The following is a 26810-nucleotide window of genomic DNA, read 5'->3' on the forward strand; positions in this document are numbered from 1 at the left end:
AGGAAATGGGTTCATCAAATCATACCTGGAGAAACTGGTTGGTTTTTGCATGACCCACATCTCCAGCCTCTACCTGTGCTCTCGACAGCTTCTCTTCAGTTTCAGTTAGCCAACGATCAAAGCTCTTCATGTCACAGTGAAAAAGCCGCCACTTTTCCAAAGCTTTGTCAAACCGTCTGCAAGTATAAAAGGAGATGAAATAACTACCTGGATATTTTATTTATTGACTACAGAAAAAAAAAAAAAAAAAGGAAAAAAAAGAAAAATAATAATGTTGGATGTCTCAGGTTAAATTTGGTGTGATGGTGATGGCATCGTATATTAACATTTCTAACAGTAATATTGAGTGGAAACATGGTAGCACTTCTGAACGGTGAAATTATCATTAAGCATATGTGTCACAAATCAGTGTCTTATCAATTTTTTAATTCTTTTCAATGTTTCAAATGAATTCCATGGTCAAAACATGTTTTCAGTTTTCACCTTTATTAACCCACACTAACTCACATCATAAGTACAACACCCACAGGCCCCAGCGTAACTGGGCATACCCCTCCATCAATGTACTTGGATCCTAGCATGAAGAAAACACCAGTGCTGATAAAAGGCTCCTAACACACCTTAGTAATTTGCTATAGCTACCAACACTGCAAACAGTCACTGCTGGCTAACATACAGGCTGTGTGTTAAGACGATACAATGATTTCTAGATCCCTTTTCAAAGGGAAAATAGCTTAAAACATCTGTGATGCACCTGACCTACCATATCATAAGACAAAGAATGAAAAAACAGTAGACAGATTCTTAAATCCTTACTTCCCAAATTTAGTCCCATGTTCCTATTATGATTCAAGGAATTATTTTTTTTTGGTAGAAATATGAATTGTAATATTATATGTAACACAGATGCAAAACACTATTATTTTTAATGGAAATTGCTGCAGCGAGAGACTACTCCAAAGGTTCCCAGGCATATACTGCAATTCTGCTCCAGTTTTACTGAGAAACTCATTTTGTCTGCCTCTCCAATGGATACAAATGTTCATTTATTATTATTGCAAAGAAAATGCAACTCCCTTCAAAGGAATTTCTACTTGTATTGTGTAAAGGGACCCTTTATTAAACCCTTTTTTCTATATAAGTTTCACTTCAATTTGAGTATTTGAAAAAGATAGTTATGCAAAAATTAAAATTCCTGAAATACAAGGATGATTGAAACAAAATTAAAATATTAAAAAATAGGGTTTTGTACAATAAGCAAGGATGAAAAAAATTACTACCACATCCATCTGCAAGTCTAGAGTCCATTACATAAAAGACCATGTAAGTACTTCTGGCACTTTGGGAAGATCTAATCTGTTTTTGTCCAAAGTGACTGACTGATCTTCTGGTTCAAGATCTGTTTGCCTTAGCAACTGCCAAGTACTAAAGAAATGAAATAAAGACAGGATTTGGGTTTTTTTTTTTTTGCAGGTGGCCTATGTCTTAAGGAATTCAGTTATCCTATGCTTTGGATTGGTGTCAAAATATGATCCCTAATCAGAGATTAGCTAGAATGTTTTGCTAGCAGATCATCATTAAACACGCTACTGTTGTTTAGTTTAATAATCCTCCTTTACAGGATTATAAAAGGTTTTAGGGTGTACTTAAAGGATAAAACCAAAGATGCTCAATTATTTTTCTAGGAAGTAATCTGGTTCTGTATGGACAAACTATATGATTGTTTGAATGTTAAAGAGTTTAATTCACCAAATAAAATCATGTTATCAGGGAATACAGACCACCTCTTCCATTGTACTGATGATTTTTCTTTTTTTAGAAGAAAAAATGTAAGGCTTTTTTCTCTTCTATTGGCTATATGTTCCCACCTTTGTTTTCACATTTAAAAAACTTTTAATGCCATACAGTATAAAAAGCACTATATCCATTCATAACCATCTACAGAAGGATATATACTTTTCCCTGGACCTCATTTTCCGGTAGACAAAGAATATTTATTTTGCTGAACACACCTATACAGAGATGCAGTTTTCTTACTTCTAACATACTGCATACGGTAATCACTTTTGATGAATAATAAGCAAAATAGAGTTGGACTAGCAAGCAGTGAAACAGAGACTTTGTACTTAGTCTGTTACATTAACTATAAGATAGAGAAAATATAAGGCATAGAAACCCCCCACAATTGGCAATCTATGAGATTTTTTTTTTTTAAAAGCATTTGATCACAGAAAGTAGTTGAGACAAAAGTATTCTTTGTACTGTTCTACTAGGTTGGTCATAAGATGCTGAAGGAAAAATAATAATTATTTAATTAAAACCTTTAAAAACACACTTTAAAAGAACAGAAAAGACTTTTTGGAGTCTAAATTCTGCATAGAAGAGTAGTCCTCTAACTCTCTGTGAATCAACTCTTTTTGTTCCTCAAGCAGAACTTGATTCATGGGCCCTGAGGTTAATAGCTGCTAAACACTAGAACCTTTATTTGATTTAAAAGAGAATAGTTACTGCTTAGTCCTATGCAGTCCAAACATGCATTCCAAACCACTCTAATAAATGACAATGTGTTCAGTAAATTTCATTGGAAATGGACACAGACAAACTATCAGAATAGATCAGGTAATCTTTATTCTATCGATTTTAATATGGCTGCATGTCTGATAAAGCCACGGTAAAGAAGGTGTCAGAGCTCTGCACTGATTAACCAAATGATCAGTCATGACATTAATAGTGATGACAGATAAAAATGGAGAAAGATGCAGCCTGGGACAAAACAACACGTCATAACATTCAGAATAGAGAATCTTACCAGCTAAAACTATAAACTATTTAAGAAAAAAAAAAAGGCATAAAGATCAAAAAGTAGTTTATGGAAGGACTCCCCTAAGCCTTTATGGGCTGACAGCTTCCCACAGAAGCTGACATAAGTCTCTTTGCTCCCTATAAATTCAAGCTGTAGTAAGGTTTTAGTATACTGTGAAGCTGTTATTTAAATAGCATTCTCACAGATTTTATTTTGGAACCCAGTATCAACCATCTCAGAAACTGTTAGAAAAGACCAAACACAAAATAACCAGTGCACAAAACCTGGGTCTACTTAAGAATGAAAAATATATACAAAGATTTATAGTAATTTCTACACAGTAACAGTTGGTGGAATATTGCTGTTGAGGCATCAAACTGAGTACTAGAAAACATCTTTCAAGAATAAGCACAGCTCATGCACTCAAAATATTTTTGTTGAATACATTAGGGAAAAGTATCATTTGAAAACACATTTTACAAAAAGCGCGTTATGGTAATCAAACATCTACACTGCTATAACATCTTATGCCACTGTAACTTTCTTCTATGATCTGTTCCCTTCGAACAGTATAACCCTCTTGAGATGGTTAGGCATTTGTTTCCACCTTTGCCCTATCAATTGTGTTCTTTGCATTTTTCTCTCTTTATCAAGCAATGCCAGCTGGAGACATCACAGTTTTCAAATCAATGGCTTGAATGTGGTCTACTTCTCATTACTGTTATGAAACCTAACCACAATCACAGTAAAAATCTTACATAAGTTTAAATTATGTTCAAAGAAATACATTTAGATTCCTAGTTGATGTTTATGACCCCTCTGCTTAGCTGCAGATGAACACAGGAGTTGTTCAAGATCTGCCATGTGTGCTGCATTTGTTAGCAATATTGTAAGCAAACAGACTATTGATCCAGTTAAAAACTGTACTCACTCACCTAACTTATTTATTAAAATGACAGTGATCATTCATCATGCTTATCATATTTTATTTTTCAAAATGAGTCAAACCATAACTGAAAGGCACATTATAATATATTTTTTAACTACCTTACTCTGAATTACAAGGAAAAACCTTATTTTACATTTTAAAAAAATCACCTAGAAAATAAAAGTTAAAATCAATTTCTTTTGGTCCAGTATGGTTTCTCATTTTGGACACTACATTAAAACAGCTTTCCTCCCGCTCCTCACAAAATGACATTACTCTTCTCAGCATGAGGAAGTTTATCAGCAGCAAAAATTCAGTAGGGGTTGATATTAGTATCATTTCATTTGCATTCCAGCACTTGCAAATTGAATATCCCATCACTCTCCACTCTTCCTCGCTTTGCTTTGGCTAACCAGAGTTGCAAGGAGAAGAAAAGAGAAAAGTTGCAGTGAGAAGATATGTATATTCAAAACTTAGAAATTTATATACTAGGGCTTATTGCTCATGTCCTCATGTTACTCAGTATAATAAGTATAAACCAATGTTAGGCATCAGTAAAAAAAGAGAGGAAATTTATGGACAGGAAAATCCACTAAAATTCAATGCTCTTTCAGTGATTAACTGTACTTAAATAGTGTTACAATGATAACAGAAAATGCAGTTGTTGCTGCAGCGGCAGGTGCAGGTTCATTTGAAATGGGGGGTGAAAGGGGACATCACCCTGCAGCTTCATGCTCACACTGTGTGTTATGGGACACCCCTCCTGGGTATACCTGAGAGCTTCCCCTGCCAAATCTGTGTATTACAACCTTTTACTCACAGTACTACTTCAAAGAGCTTTTTAAAATTTAAAAACAAAGTGGCTTTTGTTTGTTTGTTTTACCATTTGCAATCCTGTTACCAGGTGGCAAGTTCAAAACCCACAAAAGGAGAAGGCTAATTAACTACAGACGTTGAGCAGCTAAGTTGCTGAAGTCTTGGCACAGCAGAATGTACGTGGTAAAAATTTGTAAGTGAATTCATAAAACAGCAATGCTCTGAGGACTATGAAAACTTAGAAAGACTACGGCTGCCTCAGGAAACCCCAAGCACACAATGTGGAGGTTAGGAAAGCGTCATTACAGGCCTTGTGATTTGTATATTCTTACTTAGGGATCCACCCTTGTTTGCTGTCAGAGACAAGTCACTGAGCTAAAAAAAAAACCAGTGTATCCATTCGTCTGTATCTTCATCTACTTAATCCCTTTCCCTTTGACAGGCAGAAGTGAAAATGGTGTGGATAGCAGGTGACTGTCTGATATTTGGGCAGTATTTCCTCTTTGATGTGTCCTCCCCTCCTGCTTTTCTTAGCGTATGCTGGATAAGCAGATACAAGCTGGTACCCTGAAGCCAAGCGTTAGGTTTCATACGGACTCCAGACTAGAATGTGTGACTTGTATACATTGCAAAGGGCGTAAGCATTGTACATAAGCTGTGACACTTCGTGAGATAGCCTTATTCCTCTAACTTGAGTATGTTAGAGCTGACAAGTGAAAACCAAAGGGTACACCAGCCTAATTTTTATCCATATGCACTGACACTCCAGCAGAGAACATGTTAAGCGATTGCTTGAGGGAGCGATTTCCTTTTTTCCCATTAGCATGTAACAGATTTATTTTGGCTCTGGAAAGCAAGAGTGCAAAAAAGCAACCAAAAACTACTGCTGAGGTAATACGCAGGACAATTTACATTAAGCCATAAAAATATTAGTGCTTTCATTCCTTCAAAGATTATCACTCTACTAAACCTTTGGACTTGACTTGCTATAAGCAAAATTCAATATTCCTTGGTAGTATTGTATGTGATATTGCACAAAGATTTACAGATGCCAATTTGGATATGCTGTCAGTGGAACTCTGTACAACGGGATTGAACCTGATGTTCCATGTCCCAAGGCTGCCATTTTTATGAAGTCATGCAAAGGTGGAAGGAAAGACCTTTGAATATAGGAAAGTCACAAACAAGAGACGGTGTGCAAAAGGTTATTATTGGTTTGTTGTTATAAACCAAATCTTCATTTTGCATCTGTGTTTCAATTAATTCCTTGATATTTTGATAACATTCCTTGATAAACTATGAAACCCACTTCTATGATACATTCTGCTTTAGCAAAACTACACAGCCTGTTGGCCCCCATGAAAAAGAACACTATTAGTTATAAACTTTCCTAAAAGTCATGATTTATGTAATGGAAATTATTATTGTTAGAGACAAACACTCTCATTCATCATATTGCAAAAACATTCAGTAAACTTCATTTCTATACTGTTGCTAAACAATGTACTGTAGGATTATGCTAATATTAACCTACAAATTATGCAATTTTGTCAACTTGATTCAGCACAATTAGCACCTTGTAAAAATACACAAAACATCAAAGTAGTATAAATAATTATGTATTAGTATGTGAGAGCATTAACTTTAATACTTAAGGCCATTCTTATAGATAATAAAAGAAGAAAACTTTTTTTTGTCAAGCAACTTCTACGATTAAATTGCTTAAAGAAACAGCTAACCCATTTTCAGAGGTTTTGATGTTTTCATTTTATTTCACAGAATTCATGTCTTTTGAGTGCTTAATTTATATTTAATTTACATATCCCCTCTGCATTTGGACTAAAAGTGATGATCTCATTTTAGACGCTACTACATCTAGATCTTGCTCCCAGGTTTTGCTGTAGGTCCATTCTGGGACAAGACTGAGCTGTACTTATCCTATTCACCCCTCTGCACCCTGCTTTTCACCCACAAAATAGCAAATGATCAGAAATAAAAAAAATAAACTGCAACCAAAATAACCATAACAATGCCATCCATCATTACAAAATGTAATTTCTCTCCTCTTCCCAGAAAGTAGGTTCTGCAGCATTACATATAAATTAAAACCGTTATAAATTACATTACAAACATTTTTATATCTTGAATTGTATTGATTGCATTATTATCTTGCCCCAGTAGTCTGCAACTCAATTTCCCATCATATAGTTACTGATATCATACCATTCAGTGTCAATCACTGTACCAAAGACAATGACAATTAAATTGGCTATGAAAAAGCAAATCATGTCAGTCATTGCTGGTTTTAGACATACAAATTCATTTTTATGAAGCATGAGACACCAATAAACTTAATAACCATTTACAATTAATAATTACACAAAAACTTCATTGGGTTCTAATGGATGCCACGTCTCAAATAGTGTAAAAAGAAACACTCCATGTAATTTATAAAACATACATCATTCTTCCACACTAAATAAGGTTATTTACTATGCATATGAATTTGAACTCCAAAGTTCCACCTTTTTTTTTCCTAAAAAGTTTTCCTTCATCAGAATACAGATGAAATGATGTATTTTACAGAACTTTGCCTAGACACCTGGATTAAAAGCAGGTAAGAACTTTTCCCCAGAGAAAATAATGAAGTACATGATTAATTGTGACCTAGGTGAGAGTGGTATATTGCAACTCCCTTATACAAAATAAATTATTAATGCAATTGGTAATAAAACTACAAGTTTCATAGCTTGCCAAAGTGAAACTATCAAAAATTGCCATGATAAGAAATCCCTAAAGCAAACATTTTACCTGAAAAGAACAGTGGCTCAATTTTACAGAAATCCAAAGTAGTATTTCTGCCTGCATGTAAAGGGTATGCACACATTTCATCCTCACGACGGGTGACAGCATACACTGCGCTTCTAGCCAGGATGCTCCAGCAAATTATTATTACCCACCCTACAGTAGCATCCATCTGATAAAATGAATTATGCGTGAAAAATCGCATTCACTTCTGACTAACTGTCAGGGCGCTGTGCCCCCCCCTGCCCCTGGCACTCCAGGCTCCTTCCCTCACCTCAGGGGGTCTGGCCTGCTCAAGGCCAGCTCTGTTGTGGCACGGCAGCATGGCCTGCCATCAGGCTTTGGTGAGCCCAGCTCCCTGGCGAGAAACGACTGTGAGAAACCTCATCTGGGCTTCAGAGGCTTTGGAGCCATGTTTAAGCTCAGGCCCTGACCTGGGCTACTCTGCAGGTACGCCCACAGCAGACCCCGCTCACTGCACCCTGCCTGGCTCTGCCGCCCACCTCCAGGCACGGTGGGACCACCAGGAGAGGTCCCTGCCTGCAGTCCCCTACCCCAGCCCCGACACTCTCAAACACCCCTTCTGCCCAGCTCCAGTGCCCTTCTACTGGAGCCCGAAGCCTCAAACGGCCCGCATGCTGCAGTCTCAACAACACACAGAGCAAATATTTCCATGATCCTTCAAAATCCCCATACCTGCGACTCCAGGAGGGTGGCTAGACAGTAGGGCAGCCAGCACAGAGGACGCAGCCATGTTCTGGCAAGGGGCCTCAGCCTGCCCGGCTGCACCTGTGTCCCACAGACCAAGCGCCCATTAAGTGCAATAGACAGGCTCCTGGGGAGAGACTCCAGGCTGGTTTCATCTGAACCGAATCCACTGCACTTTTCAGATCCCTCAAACTACCTGCTTGGGGTTTGTGCGGTCGGTTTTTGGTAGCAGGGGAGGGGCCGCAGGTGTGGCTCCTGTGAGAAGCTGCTAGAAGCTTCCCCGGCTCCAAATTGGACCCACCTCTGGCCCAGGCCAAGCCCATCAGCGACAGTGGTAACACCTGTGGAGAGCAGATTTAAGAGGGGACACCTGCAGGGAGTAGGGGGATTGGAATGTGAGAGGAACTCCTGTGCAGATTTGGAGGTCAGTGAAGAAGGAGGGAGAGGAGGAGTGGGGAGGAGGTTGATGCCCCCACAGCCCGCAGTGAGATGGCGGGCTGCCCCCCCCAGCCCATAGAGGGGAGGGGGGGAGCAGATGCCCACCTGCAGCCCAAGGGAGAGAGGACCCCACACCGGAGCAGGGGGATGCCCCCCAAGATGGCCGAGCAAGCGGCCTCATGGCGCTTTGTTGCCGGCTGGACTTAAACCATGACACTACCATCCTAATTCATAAAAAAAAAAAAAATTCCTTTCCATGAATTCATGGGCCAGAGTGTAAGTATGTGTAATGCAATATTGGAGGTATATATTACAGGATGTCCCCTCAGTATTCCCCTGTAATTACTACGAAGTGCTTAAATCCTACAATTTCCAATGACAGAATTCTTAGTTCAACCTGTAATGACATGTTTCATGCTCCAAAATTGTTCTGAACAGAACTATTTTCACTGCCTATCTCAAAATCCCCCTACAATGGTGGCTTTAGAGCAGAAGGAATAACAGAAAACTGATGATATCAGTTAATGCTGGCTGTTGACTCCCTAAGTCTGAAAGATGTCATTTATCCTGTTTAAGGTGTGGCAGATGTGTACAGAAATATATATACTGGCACAAGAAAATCAAACTTCCTCATTTCACTGAAAATCATAGCAATAACAGAGTACTTAGCATTATCTTCTTAAAATATTGATGCCTATATTTGCCTTAGGCATTTTTTACCTTTTAGAGTTTTTCAGTCAGTTAAAAGCCTTCTGAATAAGTGATTGAATTTTTTAAAAGTGTACAATAAAATTTCATTTAAAACACCTTTTCCCTTTCATTTGGAAAGTTCATTTGAGATGAGAAACCTACGTCCAAGTAACAGTTACTAGGTCTTATTGTAACAGTAGCATAAACAGCTCTATTTTTTTGAAACTGAAATGTTGATGAATCTCACAGAAATGATAGGAATTGGAAAAGCAGAGAAAATTGTATGAATAGATAAGAGCATGCATCATACTGCTAACCAACAGAAAATATTTCTCAGTCATAAAGAGCCTGTTCAGATAAAATCCTTTAGAGTATCTTTTCCATGTTTAACAAAAATATCTTAATTCAGATTCCAGTTAGTACAACAGAAAAACAAAAACCTCTACTATACACAGAAAGCATGTTTTTCAGTACCATTAAATCTTGATGAGTAGTTTGAGAGTCGTGACATTTGCAAACTTGCTTTTTACCTTTGACTACTGTGAACGATGATCTACTGTAGTTAAAGTATTTGCAATATTCAGGATAAACGGGAAAATACAATGCATTCTGTGGAAAAGTAGTTGAACGGTAGAAGTTACCATAACATTGGCAACTACTGCCATCTAAAAGCTCAAAAAATTAAATGCGGTGGTTATGAGGGATTTTATATATAAGTATATATACAAATATATATTCTCTATAAATATATATATGCTAATTATATGTCTTAATTTACAAAAATACATGTTCAGAGTATTATGTATATTAGTCTTGTGAATAACGGAAGACCTTAAACACTGTCAATTATAACTTATCAAGCTAGAAGTTCTTCATGAATAAATAGCAAAAGCCATATTGGCTATACCAGATTGTACTGGTAATAGGAGAATTTAAACAATGTACAGCTGCCTGAAAGGGTCAGTATCAGGAAGTTACTATCTATATTCTAAATAACATGAAGCAGAGAACAAGCTGCTCAGCAACTTGATAACTTAGAGAAAAATAGAAGAATAATTGCTTTCAATCTCCCTGTAAAATTATGAAATTAGAGACTAAAGACCTGAGCAAAGTGCCTACATGTTATTATAAACCTAATGAACATTTGCCTTGTCATTTATTTTCAAGTTAATGTAATATAGTCCTAGAAAAATAAGACTTTCTAATGACAAAACCCATGTATTCTTTGGTGACCTGGAAATACATTTGCTCATAAATTCATTTCCTCTTTATGTTGTTGATTTGGAGCATGTTGATGCTGATACGTTTTCTGGATTACATAATTGTGTTTATCAAAGTAACAAATCACTAAAAGATTTTAATTTCTATACTTCAAGGGTGCTTTAAAAGCAAAACTCCTTCCCGTCAGTTTTTCCACGATTGACTGTATGCATCTGTTTGGAAAGTGGAGTCTTAATGTGTGTGGTACATGCAAGGCAGTAAAGAATCTCAAATGCATTTTCAGAGCAGCCTGCCAGCCCTACCAATTCTGGCAGCAGACTACTGCTTTTAGGCATAATTATTGTTGTACTCTTTTGAGTGGCGATTTATCAGGTTTTCACACTCTGGCAACTGGGGTAGCCTGGATGTCTGGGAATCCCTAATGAAAGGCTACAGTGTCTACATGGACTAAATTTACTGCATATGGACGGCATACATTGCAGTGGCACCTCGACCCTAGGTTTGAGATCTTCTAACTGAAAAACAGGTATGTAGACACACAGGGCCCAACTGAGAGGTAAGAAATAGTTACCCATATTAGCTCAGTCAACCTGACTATGATTTGTAAGATTATAATCTGTCAGTTTATAATTTATTAACTTTGTTAAATTATGATTTGGGGAATAAATTAATTCAAGCTTAGTTCCACCCCCATCCTTTCCTTCTCACTTGTCCACTATGCACCTATGCAGACACTGAGGTCAGCGCAGAAGGAGGGGATGCCCCTGCAGCCCGCAGTGAGATGGCGGGCTGTCCCCCCCCCCAGCCCATGGAGGGGAGCAGGGGAGCAGATGCCCACCTGCAGCCCGGGGAGAGAGGAGCCCACACCGGAGCAGGGGGATGGATGCCCCCCAAGATGGCCGAGCAAGCGGCCTCATGGTGCTTTGTTGCTGTCTGGGCTTAAACCATGACAGAGGGGTATATGCACAGAGGTGCATGCAGCATTTTCCCTGGAAACCTATATCATTAAGGGTTTATGGTATCCATAATTGGAAAAGATTACTTAAGAGAGGCACAAAATGCCGTGTCTGACATTAAATAATCCGGAAGTAGGACTTCGTTATCCAGCCTTACACATACATACACTATATTTCTTATTTAAATGTACACATATATCTTTATGTATACTATCTTATCATATATAAATAGATATGAATACATACGTACACACATGTATATACTGTACTATATATACTATATTTCTAACATCCATCCACCAGATTAGAAAGCTTTGCAGCAAGAAGAGATGTGACAAATAACCTCAATGATGAAAATAAAGTTGATGAGACCTTTTTCAGATCATGAAGTTGCAAAAACTTTTAAGTCAGGAACTGCACAAAAAGAAGGTTAACTCTATAGCAATTGGGATTGAGATCTATCTGATCAAATGGACCTCAACATATCTCAGAAAGCCATCTGGTCATTTTAAGCTTCCTCTATAGTCAATGTAGAGAACAGATAATATAAATATCTAAATTCAGATATAGACAGTACAGATATAGTGATATAGTATAGTACAGGTATACTGACACTGCAGGGGCATGCATATTCACCGATTCCCTTGATACAGAAAACACTTTCAATCTTACCAATACCCAAAGCAAACCTTCACATTTCTTCCTGTTCTCTGAATGTGGTATAGAAAGGACAAAGTGAATTCTGTGCACCCAGTATTTTGCCTGGCCCAACATTTCTTTGGTCAAAAGGAGTCCAAAGCCATACAAAAGCAGGGAGTTGAGACTTTAACACGTTCAGTGGATATAACAGGAATTTGATTAATATTGATAAGTAACTTGTTTCTCCCTCAAATGCTTGCCCATGTGTCTACAGTCACCTTGTACATGACTTAAAGTGAGACCACTCTGAAAACTGACAACTCCAGAGTGCTTTGGGTATATAATTTTCAACCTCCCACTTGTGACAAAATAATTCAGATCCTCTAGCATCCTAAGCACTCTTGATTAATAGACTTCTAAGAAGTGACTGACACTGAATGTACTGATTTCAGAAATCACTTGTCTTTCAGTGCAGATAAAGGGACTCCAGTCACCATACTTGCTTGTACAGCACAATTTAGGAGTATTGTAACATGCTGCCTTTGGAAGTTAAGAGAGGAATGCATGACATGATCTGAAAATCCAACAAGCTGATGCAAAATCTGGAGACCAAAGACCATTTGCCCACAGACTAGCTGAGCACATTTGCAGACAAGGAACGAGGTGTCTGGATCTGGTTGGTTACTGAAGACAAATGCGCAGCCAGAAGGCTCAACTTGTTACCATTGAACAGAAATAATGATGGATAGCAGAGCTGGTATACACTTAGACCTGGCTTGGGCTGACTGAAGCCATGCCAGAGCGCAAATAAGGGTGGAGTCAGCAATGCAAGTATATGCTACCACTTGATCTAACTCAGTTAGGAAAGTTTATAACAACTGGATGGAATAGGTTCCAGAAAATCACTATCAGTTCTGGAGGTAGCTCTCAGAAGCATAAACTGTGGCTGTCCAATACAGGTCTAGTAATCCCATTCATATCATCCTTCTACCTGTTCATCATTGATCTCAAAGAATAAAATAGGTGTGAAGCTAGCTGAAGTTATGCAAGCAAGTTATTAATTAAAAAATTGTTGCTGAGGTGATGCTAGAGGCCAGCTCTGTACAATGTAAGATGGTCAGCTACTGCTGCAAAGGCCTCAGTAAATCTTTCTGGGCAGTGGAGAGCCCACATTGTACATCCTATTCTTCAATCACCAGGAGAAAAAAGCAGAATATCATTGAAACAGACTCTAAGGTTATGCAGATTAAGACTGTAACAGGTAAGTTTAATGCAGTTTCTGCCTTCAGTTATTTCCTACCTGAAACCACTTTTTTTTTTTTTTTGTTTTAGAACACAGAAGCAAAACAGAAATCTAGTCTTTTGGGAACACAGCAGTACAGCAAGAATCAATAGAAGCTGAACAGACATAGCCTGTTTATCAGAGAAAAGAAGCTCACATATTATGAGGCTCTGATCTTTCATATAGTCCATATGTCAGTCCCACTGGACAGTGAGAATTAGTCACAGAAGAAAAGATCTGAAATGAAACTTAAAAATAAGCTTCATTTAAAACTGACTGGTTCATTTTAACAATATTTATACTCTCACAGTAAAGAAAGTAATTAGTAAAATATATGTGTATTCAGATTAGCAGTGTTTAAATTAGTCATAACAATATTATAAGTTTGTTTACTAGTCAATTTAGTTTTCTTGAGAAGATATTAAAGCTCTATTTAATAATATAATGAACATGTTCCGTTTTCTTCTGATGTCAGTACAGTAACTTTTACGTTCTTGTACAACAACATGCAATTATGATCCTAAAGAACTGTAGCAAGATTCCAGGCATAAGAAATTACAAAGAAGAGGAAGAGATGAGATTTCCAAGCAGTTACAATTAATTTCTAGTTATTAAGAGTCCCAGCTGGAGATATTTTTAGTTAATACTTGTTAATTGAACTGTCAGGTATATTAAAACAGACTTGATAAAGATGCCCATACTTTGCCACTGCTACTCTGACCTAACTATTTAATAAAGCTTATTTTACTTCTTTGTGGGGAAACTAACCAATGAAAAGTGGTGCATGAAGCTATACAGAGTATTTGTAGTGCATATTTCACTAAGTGAAGTTTTCATAACTCATATTTTGCTGTTTTAGAGACACCCACTTTGGTATGAAAATTCACAACTATAAATCTTTTCAGTATTATATCATAGCAGAAAGCTTTGAGTGTTTTATTAGCATAAAGAGTTGGGCAGCATGATGGAGTTGCCCATCTTTTAAACATGCAAACATGGTCATGTTAGTTGGCACATACTGAGTTTGGAGGTGTGTCTACAGCACTAGGAGTATTAGGGTCTTTATCACCCCTCTGCGGCATACAAAACCATTAATCAGGCACTGTGAGAGATTAAGCCCAGGAACATTTTTGGAATGATGTATATTTGGCCTATTTCTTTCTGCAGCTATACCTTTTTTTGTGTCACAAAAAACCTTGAGAACTCTTTCTAGGAAAACTGTCCAGGATCCACAACAAGAGTTTTAATTGTTATGGAACACAGACTTATGTTGAATTTAATGTAGATGTTTTAATTTGCCCATAAAATCAAAGAGTTTGGAATTTAGAAATAAATCTTCCAAGAAAGTCTGCACTTTTCCTCAAAACACAATAATTAGATAGCTTGGATTGCGGCAATGTTCACTGTTTCACTGAATTTATGGAAGAGAATATCTAAGCAGGAAAGAATACTGAGGAAGGCTGTGAGCAACACATAGGGGAAGAAGTGGTATGTTTCTGCTGGAATAATATAAATTTCTCTACTTCAATATTCTTTGTTAGTAGGAAGTATGTCATCTATGATTATTAATACTTAGCACAATGAACAACTCAGCTTTCACAGTAAAAAAATGAGACGCTCTTAAGAGCAATAAGGTACAACTAAAAAGTATGGATTTACAACAGGGACTAAAGAGGCTTTAATTCCCCTGCCCTTATTAATCATATTTCCCACCTTTGTGGCTGGCATCTCAGGGATTGTGCCTAGCAACACAATTTTTCTCCAGCTTTTCAGATCCACTTGCCAGATACACGAGTTAGAGACAACTGGCAGTCTAGGCAGCAGCCAGAAAGAAATGGCAGTGTCTCCCTGAAAGACAACTTGACATCCCAATCCCTTTCATGGCACGTGACCTACCAGTGGCTCCAAGAGAATCGTTACTGCTTCTAAGACTTCCTGGAAAAATAACAAATAATTTCAAAATAACATTGCATTTTGCTTAGAGTTTGCAGAACTGCAGTTCTATGGCACAAACTTACTTATCAGCAGAAAACAGCACTGAAATAGATTTTCACAAAAAGATCTTGAGATTCCCCCTGCTTTGTCTGCAGCACTAAAGAAAGTGTTGAAAATCCCTTCTTGCTAGCCAGAGTAACCAGCTAACTGCAGTGGAAGCTCCCGCAATTGGTTCTCCACAGATACTTTATTCCCCTTCCTTCTGTAACTAGGAAACACAAAGCTATAGTCCCCTGAGGATAAAGTAGTGACAGCAAAATAGCTCTTTAAGCTACAGCAGCTTCCCCTTTTGGGGAGGGGGGAGGACTGTACAGTTCCATTTACAAGATGACAGTCAGCTTGATTTTTCCAAAAAAGAAAACCCTTAAAGTAGTTTAAAAAAGGCTCCCAGTCTCCTGCCAATTCCTTGGGATCAATACAGCATTCTCCCATTCAACTAATTTCTCCCAAATCGCTGTGGGAAAAGACACACTAAGTTGTTTAACTAGAGAAGAACACTTCCTTTTGATCAAGTTGTGGTAAGCTATATTTTAGCTCTCTGGGCCCTGATTATTTCTGGTTCAGTCCCAGGTAAATTTAGTGATTGTCATAGGCATATTCCAGCATCAGCAAAGAACCGTACTGATCCTAATGGTGCTTCTGCAGTAAAGCATCTGTACAGAAGGGACTGAAATTATTATGAAAGTGGTGCATAACTGCAGAAGAAAGAAATAGCTGACTACGCACATCATGCTACGTAAATACAGATAAAAATACTGCATTTACCCCAAGATCTGCCTTATATTTCTTAGAGAAATCTTACTTTAATTGTTCCTTTAACAACAGAAGGTCAAATAAGTAGGTTGAGATTTTAAGAAAATAGTTTTTAAATTTCAGAAATGATGGCTGTGTTTACTTAAAAAAGTAGAGCAGGTGTTTAGATTGCTTGAAATTAGGCAGGAAGAAAAGGTGCTGCTCATTTATAGACACATGCATACAAAAGAAAGGGAGGGAGATGAAAGGTAGAAGGAACCCTAGTGCTTTCTGTGCTAGCCAGGAAAAGGCTCAATAAAACAAGCTGTAGAAGAATAAAACAATCTTTCTTATTTTTGGACATTACCCCCAGGGAAAAGCTTTGACATAGCAGCAAAGTCTACTTACCTATGCTTTGCTTCCCTTACATGGCAAACATCTCAAGGCTCCACTTCAGGGGGTTTTACTAGATGGAATTACATCCTTGTATTACAAGGTTCTGTAATTAATTTATTCTACTTACTATAAATATGTCTCAGTAGAAAACTGGATGACAGAAGGAGCTGCACATTAGCAGAAATCACACACAACACACCATTTATATTACTTACAATATCAAGAGCATTAAAATGAGAATCCCTAAAACCATATTTAATCCTAATTGTTAGATTCTTCATTGTCGCAAGTAAAATCTTCTTAACAACTTCTAGGTAACTTCGAATAATTTTTTTTCTACTAGTAATTTAATTCAACAGCCATCTCCATAGAATAGTTTAGCTGTGTATGAGCAATATACGTATGTACACTTGTCTGTATATATATAAAGGCTTTATTTCAATTTTTCAGTCTTTGCCTGGTATATACTGATGACTTTGGTGCATAATTTCAAAATTGCCTTACATTTCAAAACATACTTCAGGTACAAAAATGCTGACTAGAGAAAACGTTTAAATTCAAGGATTATCACACCACTGTAGCCAAGATTTCTTGTGCTTTTTACCACTAAGTGGCAAAACCAGTGGTGCAGTAAGAGCCCAAGACTAAAATTCAGACTTCCCATTCAGAATCTGTGTGTCACTCTGGCTTAGTAACCTACCTTTTTGTGACTCAAACGGTACTAATGCAAAACCTAACTGCAAAAGATTTGCGCAGATGGAGTGCGAGATTAAATCTGTTTACCACTGTCAAGGCTGAGGTGGCTGGGTGCTGGGTCCTGTCCAGGGTGGACATATGCTGCACAGCCTTCCACCTTTGCTAGTCACACAGAAATAGCCCATCTGCAGCAGCTCCACTATTTGTCAGGCGGTTGGCTAGATCGGGGGTTATGTAACTGGGTAACGGCTGAAAATTTGGGAAAGCTGTAAAAATTAAACCAAATCTAGTAAAGCTTTCCAAATCCAGTTGTCTAGTGATGGTCTTCATGGCTTTAAGGCTTTAGGCTGCAGTCAGGCTTCGTCCTTCTGCCTTCGTTAGTCACCAGGCTTAGGGAGAAGCAGCACGAACACTCACAGGCCTCTTCTTTGAAACACTCACAAAAAAAAAATAGTAAAACGAAGTTCCCAAGGTGACAGCTGAGCTGGAACCACTGAAACCAGCAGAGTGCCAGGGGACTGTGGGTATCACGGCCTCACTGGCCCTGACTAGCCTCATTTGGACCCACACCCCTGCCCACGGGCCCAGGAGCCCCATTCCACGGCAGACGGACCTTGGACCTATGTTGCAGGTTGTCTCCTGGAAGGACCCCTTGTATCCACTCCCATTGTTGGCCTCATCTCCTGGATGAGCTCTGGACCCATGTTATAGTATTGTTTCCAGTCCTGTCTCTGGCCTTGTCTCCTTTGGCTCCTGAATATGCGCCCTGGGTGGGCCCTGGTCCTGGTTCATCACTTTGCCTTAGCTGGGACTGTCCATGGACCCTGTTAACCTGCAGCCACCTCTGCCCACTCAGGTCAGGTGCTGTGGGACTGTGCCCCAGTAAGGGCACTGCAGGTACTGGGGTCACCCTTGGCTCCTGGCTTGTCCTCTCTTGTGGAAGAGTCCTGCTTCTGCTACCTGACACAGAGCTCCTAACCTACGGTAATATTATATCAATACTGACCAATTGTGCAATGCAAAAAGTTTCGTGATTATACCCTGGTTTAGCATGGCTTTTGCAATCAGGGTTTTCTGTTAATATCATAAATATGGTGTGTTATGTGTACAATATACTGTAAACCTACAACTATGAAGCTAGTTCAAGTAGTAAGATCTTACACAAGTAAGAACACATCTGCTATGACCATCTAGTACTGTAGTTGTAAACTTCACTGAGCATGATGTGCTCCGCAGGAAAATACGGTGTTAGTCAACCTCATTGCTGCAAGTCTTTAAACCTAAAAGGGTGTCATTAACAAGCTGTGGCACTAACAATTTCACAAATAAGAAACAAGAGGCCAATATTGTAGAGGGTGAAGAGGTCCTCAGTATCAAGGGTAAGCTGAGATAGGCCACTCTGCTCCTTATCTTGGCTTCTGATTTCAGGAGGCTGAAAACTGTCAGTAGATCTTCGTTCTCATTTACCTGTTATGGGAATACGAAGTTGCACTTTGTCCTTCTCTCCTTCAGCAAATGTAGGAATAGGCTGAGCAATCAACAGCCTTGAGGTCACTTTCAGCTCACTAAATGATTAGATGAACTTGTATACCCATCCTCCTTTACAAATACTGCTGACAGCAGCAGAAAGAATACTGTTGGGCAGTTTTAGAAATACCAAATGTCCAAAATAACTATGCATTAACGACAGTGATGCATTGTTTACTCATCCTTCTCATTACTTAGGACCAAAGCAGAGTATAACAAAGCTATCCTATTAGCTATTGCTGTTCCTTCTCTGTAAACAGGTAAGGAATCTGCAGTATCTTATCAGCTTGGCACTCTTCAAAAGTGCTAAGCAAACAACCTGCTGTCATTTAGCCTAACTGGCGAGGAACCCCGACTGCATCCCAGGATTTACATAGGTGATAATAATGAAAGAACAGTATCAAAAAAAAAAGAAAATAAAAAAGGAGGAACAGAATGAGCTTAGCTTCCTGGCTGTCTTGTGCAAGACAGTAGTGTTGTTTTGAAGTTACAAATAATAGAAAGAGAAAATTTTAGAGAGGTAAAACTGCCTTTTTTTTTTTTTTTTTTTAAACCTCTGCTATATAATCCACTGTTTAATGACCAGACAATTCAAAGTTAAGGTAGAAAATCGTTGCATGTCCTTTGATCAAAGTTGCAAGCTTATATGATATAAAAATCTTGGATAATGGTAAGTCCTAGAAAGCTGCCAGGTGTTCATAGATCTTTTTATTTTTTTCCAATATGACCTTCTCCTGCTCTATTCACGGACATAACATATTCAAGATTGCAGAAGCGCACACACCGCAGAAGTCAACTGTGTGGTAATCTTCACAAACGACGTGCACCTCCTCTGTCTCCAGCAGAACCTTAGAGAAAGTGGAGAGGCTACACATAGCCTGCTCCCAGAGTCACCAGTTATGCTAGCACAAAGGGCAAGCTGAATCAAGAATCCCGTTCTCAGCTTCAGTCTCACCTGTCCGTCTTCCATTTAAGCAGAGGGAGAGATCAAAGGCAGTTCTCTGAGGTATCCCAAACGACTATAAATGCTGATATATCATTTCTGCTCTGGCTTAGCATGTTACACAACGCTCAGATGATAGCAAGAATGTTCTATACTACTGTTTCAACATTTCTAGCAGCTACTCTCAGTGTTACCTATTCCACCTTTCTATGTTATTATGCCAGTCTCTTCCTTGCTTTAACTACTTTGGAGGAGGAGGACTAGACTAGAGAGTTAATGGTAACGGGTTACTGAAGTAATCTGAATTGGTAAAGAAAAAGGATGTGGTGACTGTGATTAGTTCCTGCCTGTCTTTCACCAGACAAGATGCTACGTCTGTCAGATTCTTTTCTGCAGTGAATATCATGGAATTGATTTAGAAAACTAAGTGTCTGTAACTTCTGCTGATTTCTACTATAGCAGTAGATGACAACTCTGAAAAAGAGGCCTAATAAAAAGGGTGAATCCAGGCAGGAATTGACTTGGCGACTAAAGCTAACTGATAAGTCTCTATAAATGTTTTCATATGATTGTGCACTATTGCTCCACAGACCATAAGCTGAAATAAAAGCTTGTTGCAAAATGATTTCTATATTTTTCAAGAGTCATGAGTTCTAATTCTCTTTTCCTACTGGTTTTATAGCAGTGGAGTTGCTTCTGACTTACAGTGCCATAAGAAAGAGAAGAATCAGCATTAGAAGCATAGAAGGCCAGTGGTTACAAGAGCCCTTGTATTTTCTTGCCATGGAACTATAGATCTCTTAGTCTAGTATGGACAATTGCCCTCCCATTTTTACAAGCGAAACAGACAAACCACCCAGGTATTGTTTACAAATCTAACTGCATTTTCAGAACTGATTGGAGAACTGGTACCAAAACAACATCATGAACAGCTCAGTATGTGCTACTGAGACTCCATACTGATGTTATTACACTATGTGATTACTCTAGGGCAGAAGTGTACTCAATGTACATGCATTTCCTCAAAGTTTACAGTTTTGAAAAGGGGATGCTGAAGAACTGCATCAATTTTCTTCTCCCCCATTTTTTGTTTGAATGATAAATAAGGAGCAAAAAAGGAGAAAGAGGAAATGTCACATACCATTCTTTGTATGTCACTTACTCTTCTTGTCATTCAAAAATATTGACTTTATTTTTAATGAAAAATTTGAGTAAGGAACAAGACAGCATCAGAGGCTCAAAATGGTGACTATAGTAGTGCTTTATACACATCATTAATGGATTTATGGGATGGATAATAGAAACAAATTTGCTAATAAATTCATGTCTAGGTATGTTCCCATCTTAGTGGTACCTAAACAGTTTAGCTCAAAGTACTTTCACATCTTTCCATCCTAGCTCCTTCTAACCTTATCTTTCTGGAATTCCCTCCTATATCTGGCAGAACTTTGAAAGCCCCTTTGCATTAGGAAGCAATCAAGGGATCCTGCTTGACCACTTACCAATTCATGTCCTTGCCTGGCTCTTTAGCAACCCCCTTGGGAGAGAGAATACAGGATGTGTTGTCAGGCTTCCAGAAAAGGAAGTAGAAAATGTCTCCATTCCCAGACTACGCTCCCCTCTACAACTTCATCCTCTGCCATTAGGATTTCCCTCACCTTCAGTGAGGAACGGGGAGGGTTTTGTTTCCCAGTCTCATAATAGAAAAGGTTTTAGGGCAGGAAAACCTGGGAAGAAATGACAGCAAAATTATTGTGTTCCTGAATGGGAAAATTCACATTTCATAGGATATTCTGACATTTGAAAAGTTATTGTCTGGAAGAAATGACAGTCTCATATATTTACGTATTCGCAGGAAAGAGAATTCAACGCTGTTTGGAAAGTCCTGCTTCAAGATATATCAAAGGAGCTGAGTGGCCCCTTGTCCCCAGAGACTTGAGGGAATTCCAGCTTGTCAGATTCCTCCAGTCCATATTCTAAAGTTATATTTAGGATCACCATGCTTCAGGGGTACTTCCCAGGCAGGCATCTTGGAAATAAGCTCTTCCCTGCTACAGGATGTGGAGAATGACATCAGTTTATAGGATGCATAAAGACTTGGGGAACTGACCAAATGATTGTGCATCAAAATTGGAAACAAGAAGAAATGCAGTTTAACTGGCATTACTATTGTGCCAGAGGATTTAAAGATAGTAAAGAGAATTGTTGGTCTGTTTAGTGCGCTGCAGGGACAAAGACACTCTCACGGTTATTAGAGGAATTTATTTCTAGGCTTGCAGACTCCCACAGTGTCTACTAAAGAGTATCAATTCAGAAATGCAGCAACATTTTTTCCTTTCCGTTACTGGCAAACTACAGTGCTTCTCATTAATCACCCTGACAATATGAAAATGTGACATTATTCTGTTAAGTATTTCTATGCCTTCTGTTTTTTCACTGATCTACCACGTCAAATGCTATAAACACAGAGTACGCAGTTGTGTGTAGTGCAAAAGGAAAAAAAGAAGAATCCCTAAAGGAATCCTAATTAAAATGTGTTTGAGCCTAGGGTATCTGTACTGGAGCTTTAAGTTTTCTAACTTCATTTTCTTGCTTGATTATATTAGAATAATGGCTTCTAAAAATAATATTCATCGTAAGAGGCTAGCCAGTCTTTCAGCTGCTTAGGAAAACCAGCAACACTTTGTTCCGTGATATTAAAGCCTTAAGGTAACTTCTTAATCCCACCGTTTCCATCCTGAAATCCGAGGGAAAATAGAAATAAGGCAGGAAGGATGGAAGAACCTTAAAAAGTCCAGAGCAAAAGATGCCTGTAACAGTAGGTGCCTGTGCTACATTTTTGCTGTACGGGGTTTACGTTTTACCTCAGCTTCCAGTTCGTCAGAGGGGATCTTGGCTTCTGACAGAAGGCGAAAATAAGCGGGGAAAAGCGCCACGGCCGCGTGACGTGGGGTCCGCGCGCGCCCTGCCCCCTAGCGGCCATCGCGTGACGCTGCGTCGGCGTTTCGCTGAGGGGAGCGGGCGGGTTCCTCCCCCCCTCCGGGACTGCCACCGCCCGGGTACAACGGGCAGAAAAGCGGGGGGAAAAGGGGGGAAAAGGGGAAAAAAACGACCAACCCAAACCCTACAAAATGTAAGCGAAGACTGCGGTCTTTTCTAAAGCGGGAAATAATCCACAACGCCTAGTGTAACCTGACAGTACTTCCCCTACTCGTTAAAATGCAAAGAATTTCCAGACACTTTGGTATTTCTAGCACCTGCTGTCACAGCATCTCAGCCCCTCTGCGTGCTCATAAAGACGGTACTTGAGAGAAATGGTGCTCTTGGGGGTACAAGGCTGGGTCGGAATTTAAGGTTCTCCTCTTGGCAAATCGGAGTATTTGTACCTGATCTTAAAAAAGTGTTTGAATATCACAGCTCTTCCCATCTTACTTATAAAATGACAATCATGGATTTTTGTAGGATATTGTGAGTCTGTTTAGTGAGGCTTCTGAGGGAAACTAAGAGGCTAATAGGACTATATATGGAATTAATTTAAGAGCTATTTAATATGTAAGACAGCTTCCATTATTGCTTATGATATCTTCGCAGGTCATCATTAACCATATGACACCTGAGTAGAAAAGTCTTGTGTTACACAGCCAGAAAACATGACTAAAGGTTTTGTCAGGGAGAAGTAGTCAGGAATGAATCTCACGGGTCATGAGTGTCCCTACAATACCATGGCTTAAAACTTGAATTGCAGAATGTGTACCATTTAGGAAGACAGAATAGTGCATAACCTTACAAAAGGGCAGAGTTTGGCCTTGAAATACCAAAATGTTCAACAATTGTCTTGATAACGTTTAGAAAACTCTGTTATTTGGCAAAATGTGCAAATTATTTTGATTTTTATTATTTCTTAGTACTACACAGAAAGAAATTGCAATTACTGCATTTTACACGCTATAATAATATATAGAGCCTATATGAAACACTGAAGCATGTTAATTGATATTTCAGAAAAAAATATTATTAATCAAATAATTAAACCTTTTTTTTTCCAGCCTATATCCCTAAACTATTAATCTCCTGAGTTAATGAGTTCAGAGTTTTTACTCTTTCAGAATGCAATGATGATTCTGGAAGTTGAGATTTACCTTTTTTGCCAGCATCCTATTTTCAGACATCTTTTTTAAAAATCAAGGTGACAATTTTATCATATTGAAAGCTTTAAAAGCACCTAGATTTTGGCATACAATTCTGAGATAACAGATGAAATCTGTGACAGCTACTGTATAAATACCAAATACACAAATCCTAGTCATCTGAATTCTTTAAAATGTGCTGGCTTATTCTAAACAAATATTGAAACTATGAGGGGTTTTTTGTTTGGGTTTTTTTGAGTTTGGTTTTTTTTTTCTCTGAGAACAGAAGCATAAGCATTTCCTTCTACTTTGGGGAATATATCCCACAAATTGTTGATTTTATGGCTGTTCAAACAATATTTAGAATATTCTTCAGCTACATTTTCCTTACATTTTGCTTTTCAGTAACTATGCTACCAGACAAAACATACAACTATCGATAGCCTATTTTGTTCTTTAGTGTATTTGATCATTTTGTTTGTAGAAAATTCAGTTTCATATTATCAAATCACATTCATAGTCCATATGAATTCTTTCTCAAAAGATAATGGATTATCATAAGATACTGACTGAGGGACTCGCAGGCCCTGACACTCCTCATATTTGTATTTTGGGGGGGGCAGGAAGAGAGGGCAGGAATCTCACTGAAAATAGTATTATTGGGCCACAAGGCAGAAATTTAGTTCAAGTACTTAGCATCACTGCAAAAGACAAAAGGGAATAGGGAAGAAGGAAAATCTCCCCTTCTTGGCCAGGAAGTGGCACTAGTCACTCCTTTCTTAGGCTGGCATCAAACCACTGCCTAAACATATGCTTAATTTTATGCCAATGAGGCCAGCTTACACATTTGATATGTCTGAAGGTTTCACTTCAAGCTCTCTAGTGTGGGCCAGTAGACTAAATGCTCAGTTGCAGCTGAAGCACATTAGGTGCATTCCTGGAGCATATCTTCCGAGTTTGTTTAATCCAACAGGAATCCAGTTCAAATGCTCCAAGAGCCCTTCCCAGCATGAATCAAATCACGGTGGGGACCATAAGAAGATCAGTTTCAAAGGTTCTCTTCTGATCTGAGCTAAGGGAGTAATGTGTCAGATGGACCACTTAAAGGACTCCTACTGCCCAGGAAGACAGCCCTAGGAGTGAGTGCTCTTAATCCCTATACCTCAAGACTAAGCTCACAAAACCACTCACAGAGCTAAGCTTTATGGCACCCAAGTGATATGCATATATATGTTTTAACCTGAAACCGTTATACTTCCAGTTCTGAAGAAGAAGGGACTGTGTCTGTCAATAAAATCTGGACCACAGGCTTTATAAAGACGACCAGTTTCTTTACCCTTCCTTTCTCAAAATGGTTCCAAATACAACACCAATGTCTCTCAATCTGAGATGGTAAAACTAAAAGCGAGTGACTAGAAGCAGTTTCATGTATGCATACAACTACACACACACAGATATGTGTACAGAGGGTTAAATTTATAACAACACACATTATACTTAGGAAGGCAAATTTATGGCTAAGAAAAGCCACACATGGCACCTTACAATAATAGCTAACAAAAATGGTAGAAGGGGGCCCTTTGTTGAACAGTGATAAAGAAAAAAAATCAAACAGTATTGCTTTTAGAATGTTATTAACTAGAACTGACAGTAAAGAGTTTGTATGTCTGAAACCGTGTGAGTAAAATGACGAAGGATAAGAAGACTTTGAAGACATTTCTGAAAATCTGCATAGTTAGAAATGACATTCACAGGTTTTGGTTTGTTGAGAAGCGGGTGCTTACTCTTCTGAAGCACATTTTAAATCTTTAAAAGTTCAAGAAATCCAAGGCCTGCCTTTGTTAAATAAGATGGGCAGATACCTCAGGACCACACAACAATAACCTCTGATTATTAATGTATTCCAGAGGTCTATATCAAGTAGGCTCTAGACAGAGACTGCAGGAAATCTTACTGATGAATGAATGAGACTTTGGACGTCTTAAGAGAGGCATACCTATATTAGAAGGTCCTGATTTCTTTGCAGAATTTTCCACCGGATGCAGTACCTCCTACCATGTCAGATAAGTATTATGTATTTTCTTCATGAGTATGACATTGAAGTTCCATAAAAATAAAACTTCCAAAAGTCTGAAAAAGATAATGCGGCTATAAAGAAAGGAGAAGTACTAGCAAGGTCTCACAGCCTTTGTGCTTATAGGCATGGTTGAAGGAGAAGGGGAACTCCTAGAGGCAGATGATGGGCAAGTAGAGAATTATGTCAGAGAACTCAACTCATACAAGTCCCTGCGACCAGACAGGTTGCACCTCAGGACGCTGAGAGAGCAGGCTGATGTTTGGGAAGGCTGCTTGCTATCATCTCTAAAAGCTCATGGAGATCAGGGAGAGGCCCCTGACAACTTCAGAAAGGCAAATGTTGCATCTGTCTTCAAAAAAGGCCAAAAGGACGATCCAGGGTACTACAGGCCAATAGTAGTGGGAAAATCATGGAGCAAGACCTCTTGGAACACTTTTCTGGGCACACAAAGAATAAGGTGACTGGAAGCAGTCAGCAGGGGTTTACCAAGGGTGAAGCAAGCCTGACGTATTTGATTGTCTTCTACTATAAAATGTTGAGGTTTGTGGATGATGGAGTACAGTGGATATCATTTACTTTGACCGTAGCAAGGCTTTCAACACCACCATGCACAGGAATTTGGTATCCTATTTGGGATGCTACAGTTTGGATGGGTAGACAACCAAATGGGTAGAGAGCTGGTTGGACTGTCAGGATCAGAGGGTAGTTGTTAATGAGTTGTACTCTACCTTGTGGTCAGAAAAAAGAGGAGCATAAGAGGTGTCCATCATCAATGACCTCAAGCTGGCAATAGAGTGCACCTTCACCAGATGCAGATGACATCTACATCACAGAATCATAGAATGGCTTGGGTTGGAAGGGACCTTTAAAGATCACCTAGTCCAACCCCCAGGTACTGGGGACCCCAGAACTGGGTGCAGTACTCCAGGTGGGGTCTCATGAGAGTGGAGTAGAGGGGGAGAATCATCTTTCTCGAGCTACTGGCCACACTTCTTTTTTTGCGGCCCAGGATACCATTGGCTTTCTGGGCT

At 38.8% G+C, this 26810-nt stretch overlaps 1 protein-coding gene across 1 annotated transcript in view; it reads right to left on the reverse strand.

The window, feature by feature from the left end:
• The window catches only part of DMD (dystrophin), a 1006632-nt gene that overhangs the window by 608959 nt on the left and 370863 nt on the right, over positions 1 to 26810 (reverse strand). Inside the window, exon 43 of the mRNA XM_010571327.1 lies at positions 26 to 176. Within this exon, the coding sequence (XP_010569629.1) occupies positions 26 to 176 (151 nt within the window). The remainder of the gene's footprint in view (positions 1 to 25; positions 177 to 26810) is intronic.

The sequence above is a fragment of the Haliaeetus leucocephalus genome, unplaced genomic scaffold (assembly GCF_000737465.1).
Source record: "Haliaeetus leucocephalus isolate CR32 unplaced genomic scaffold, Haliaeetus_leucocephalus-4.0 Scaffold317, whole genome shotgun sequence".
Lineage (NCBI taxonomy): Eukaryota > Metazoa > Chordata > Aves > Accipitriformes > Accipitridae > Haliaeetus > Haliaeetus leucocephalus.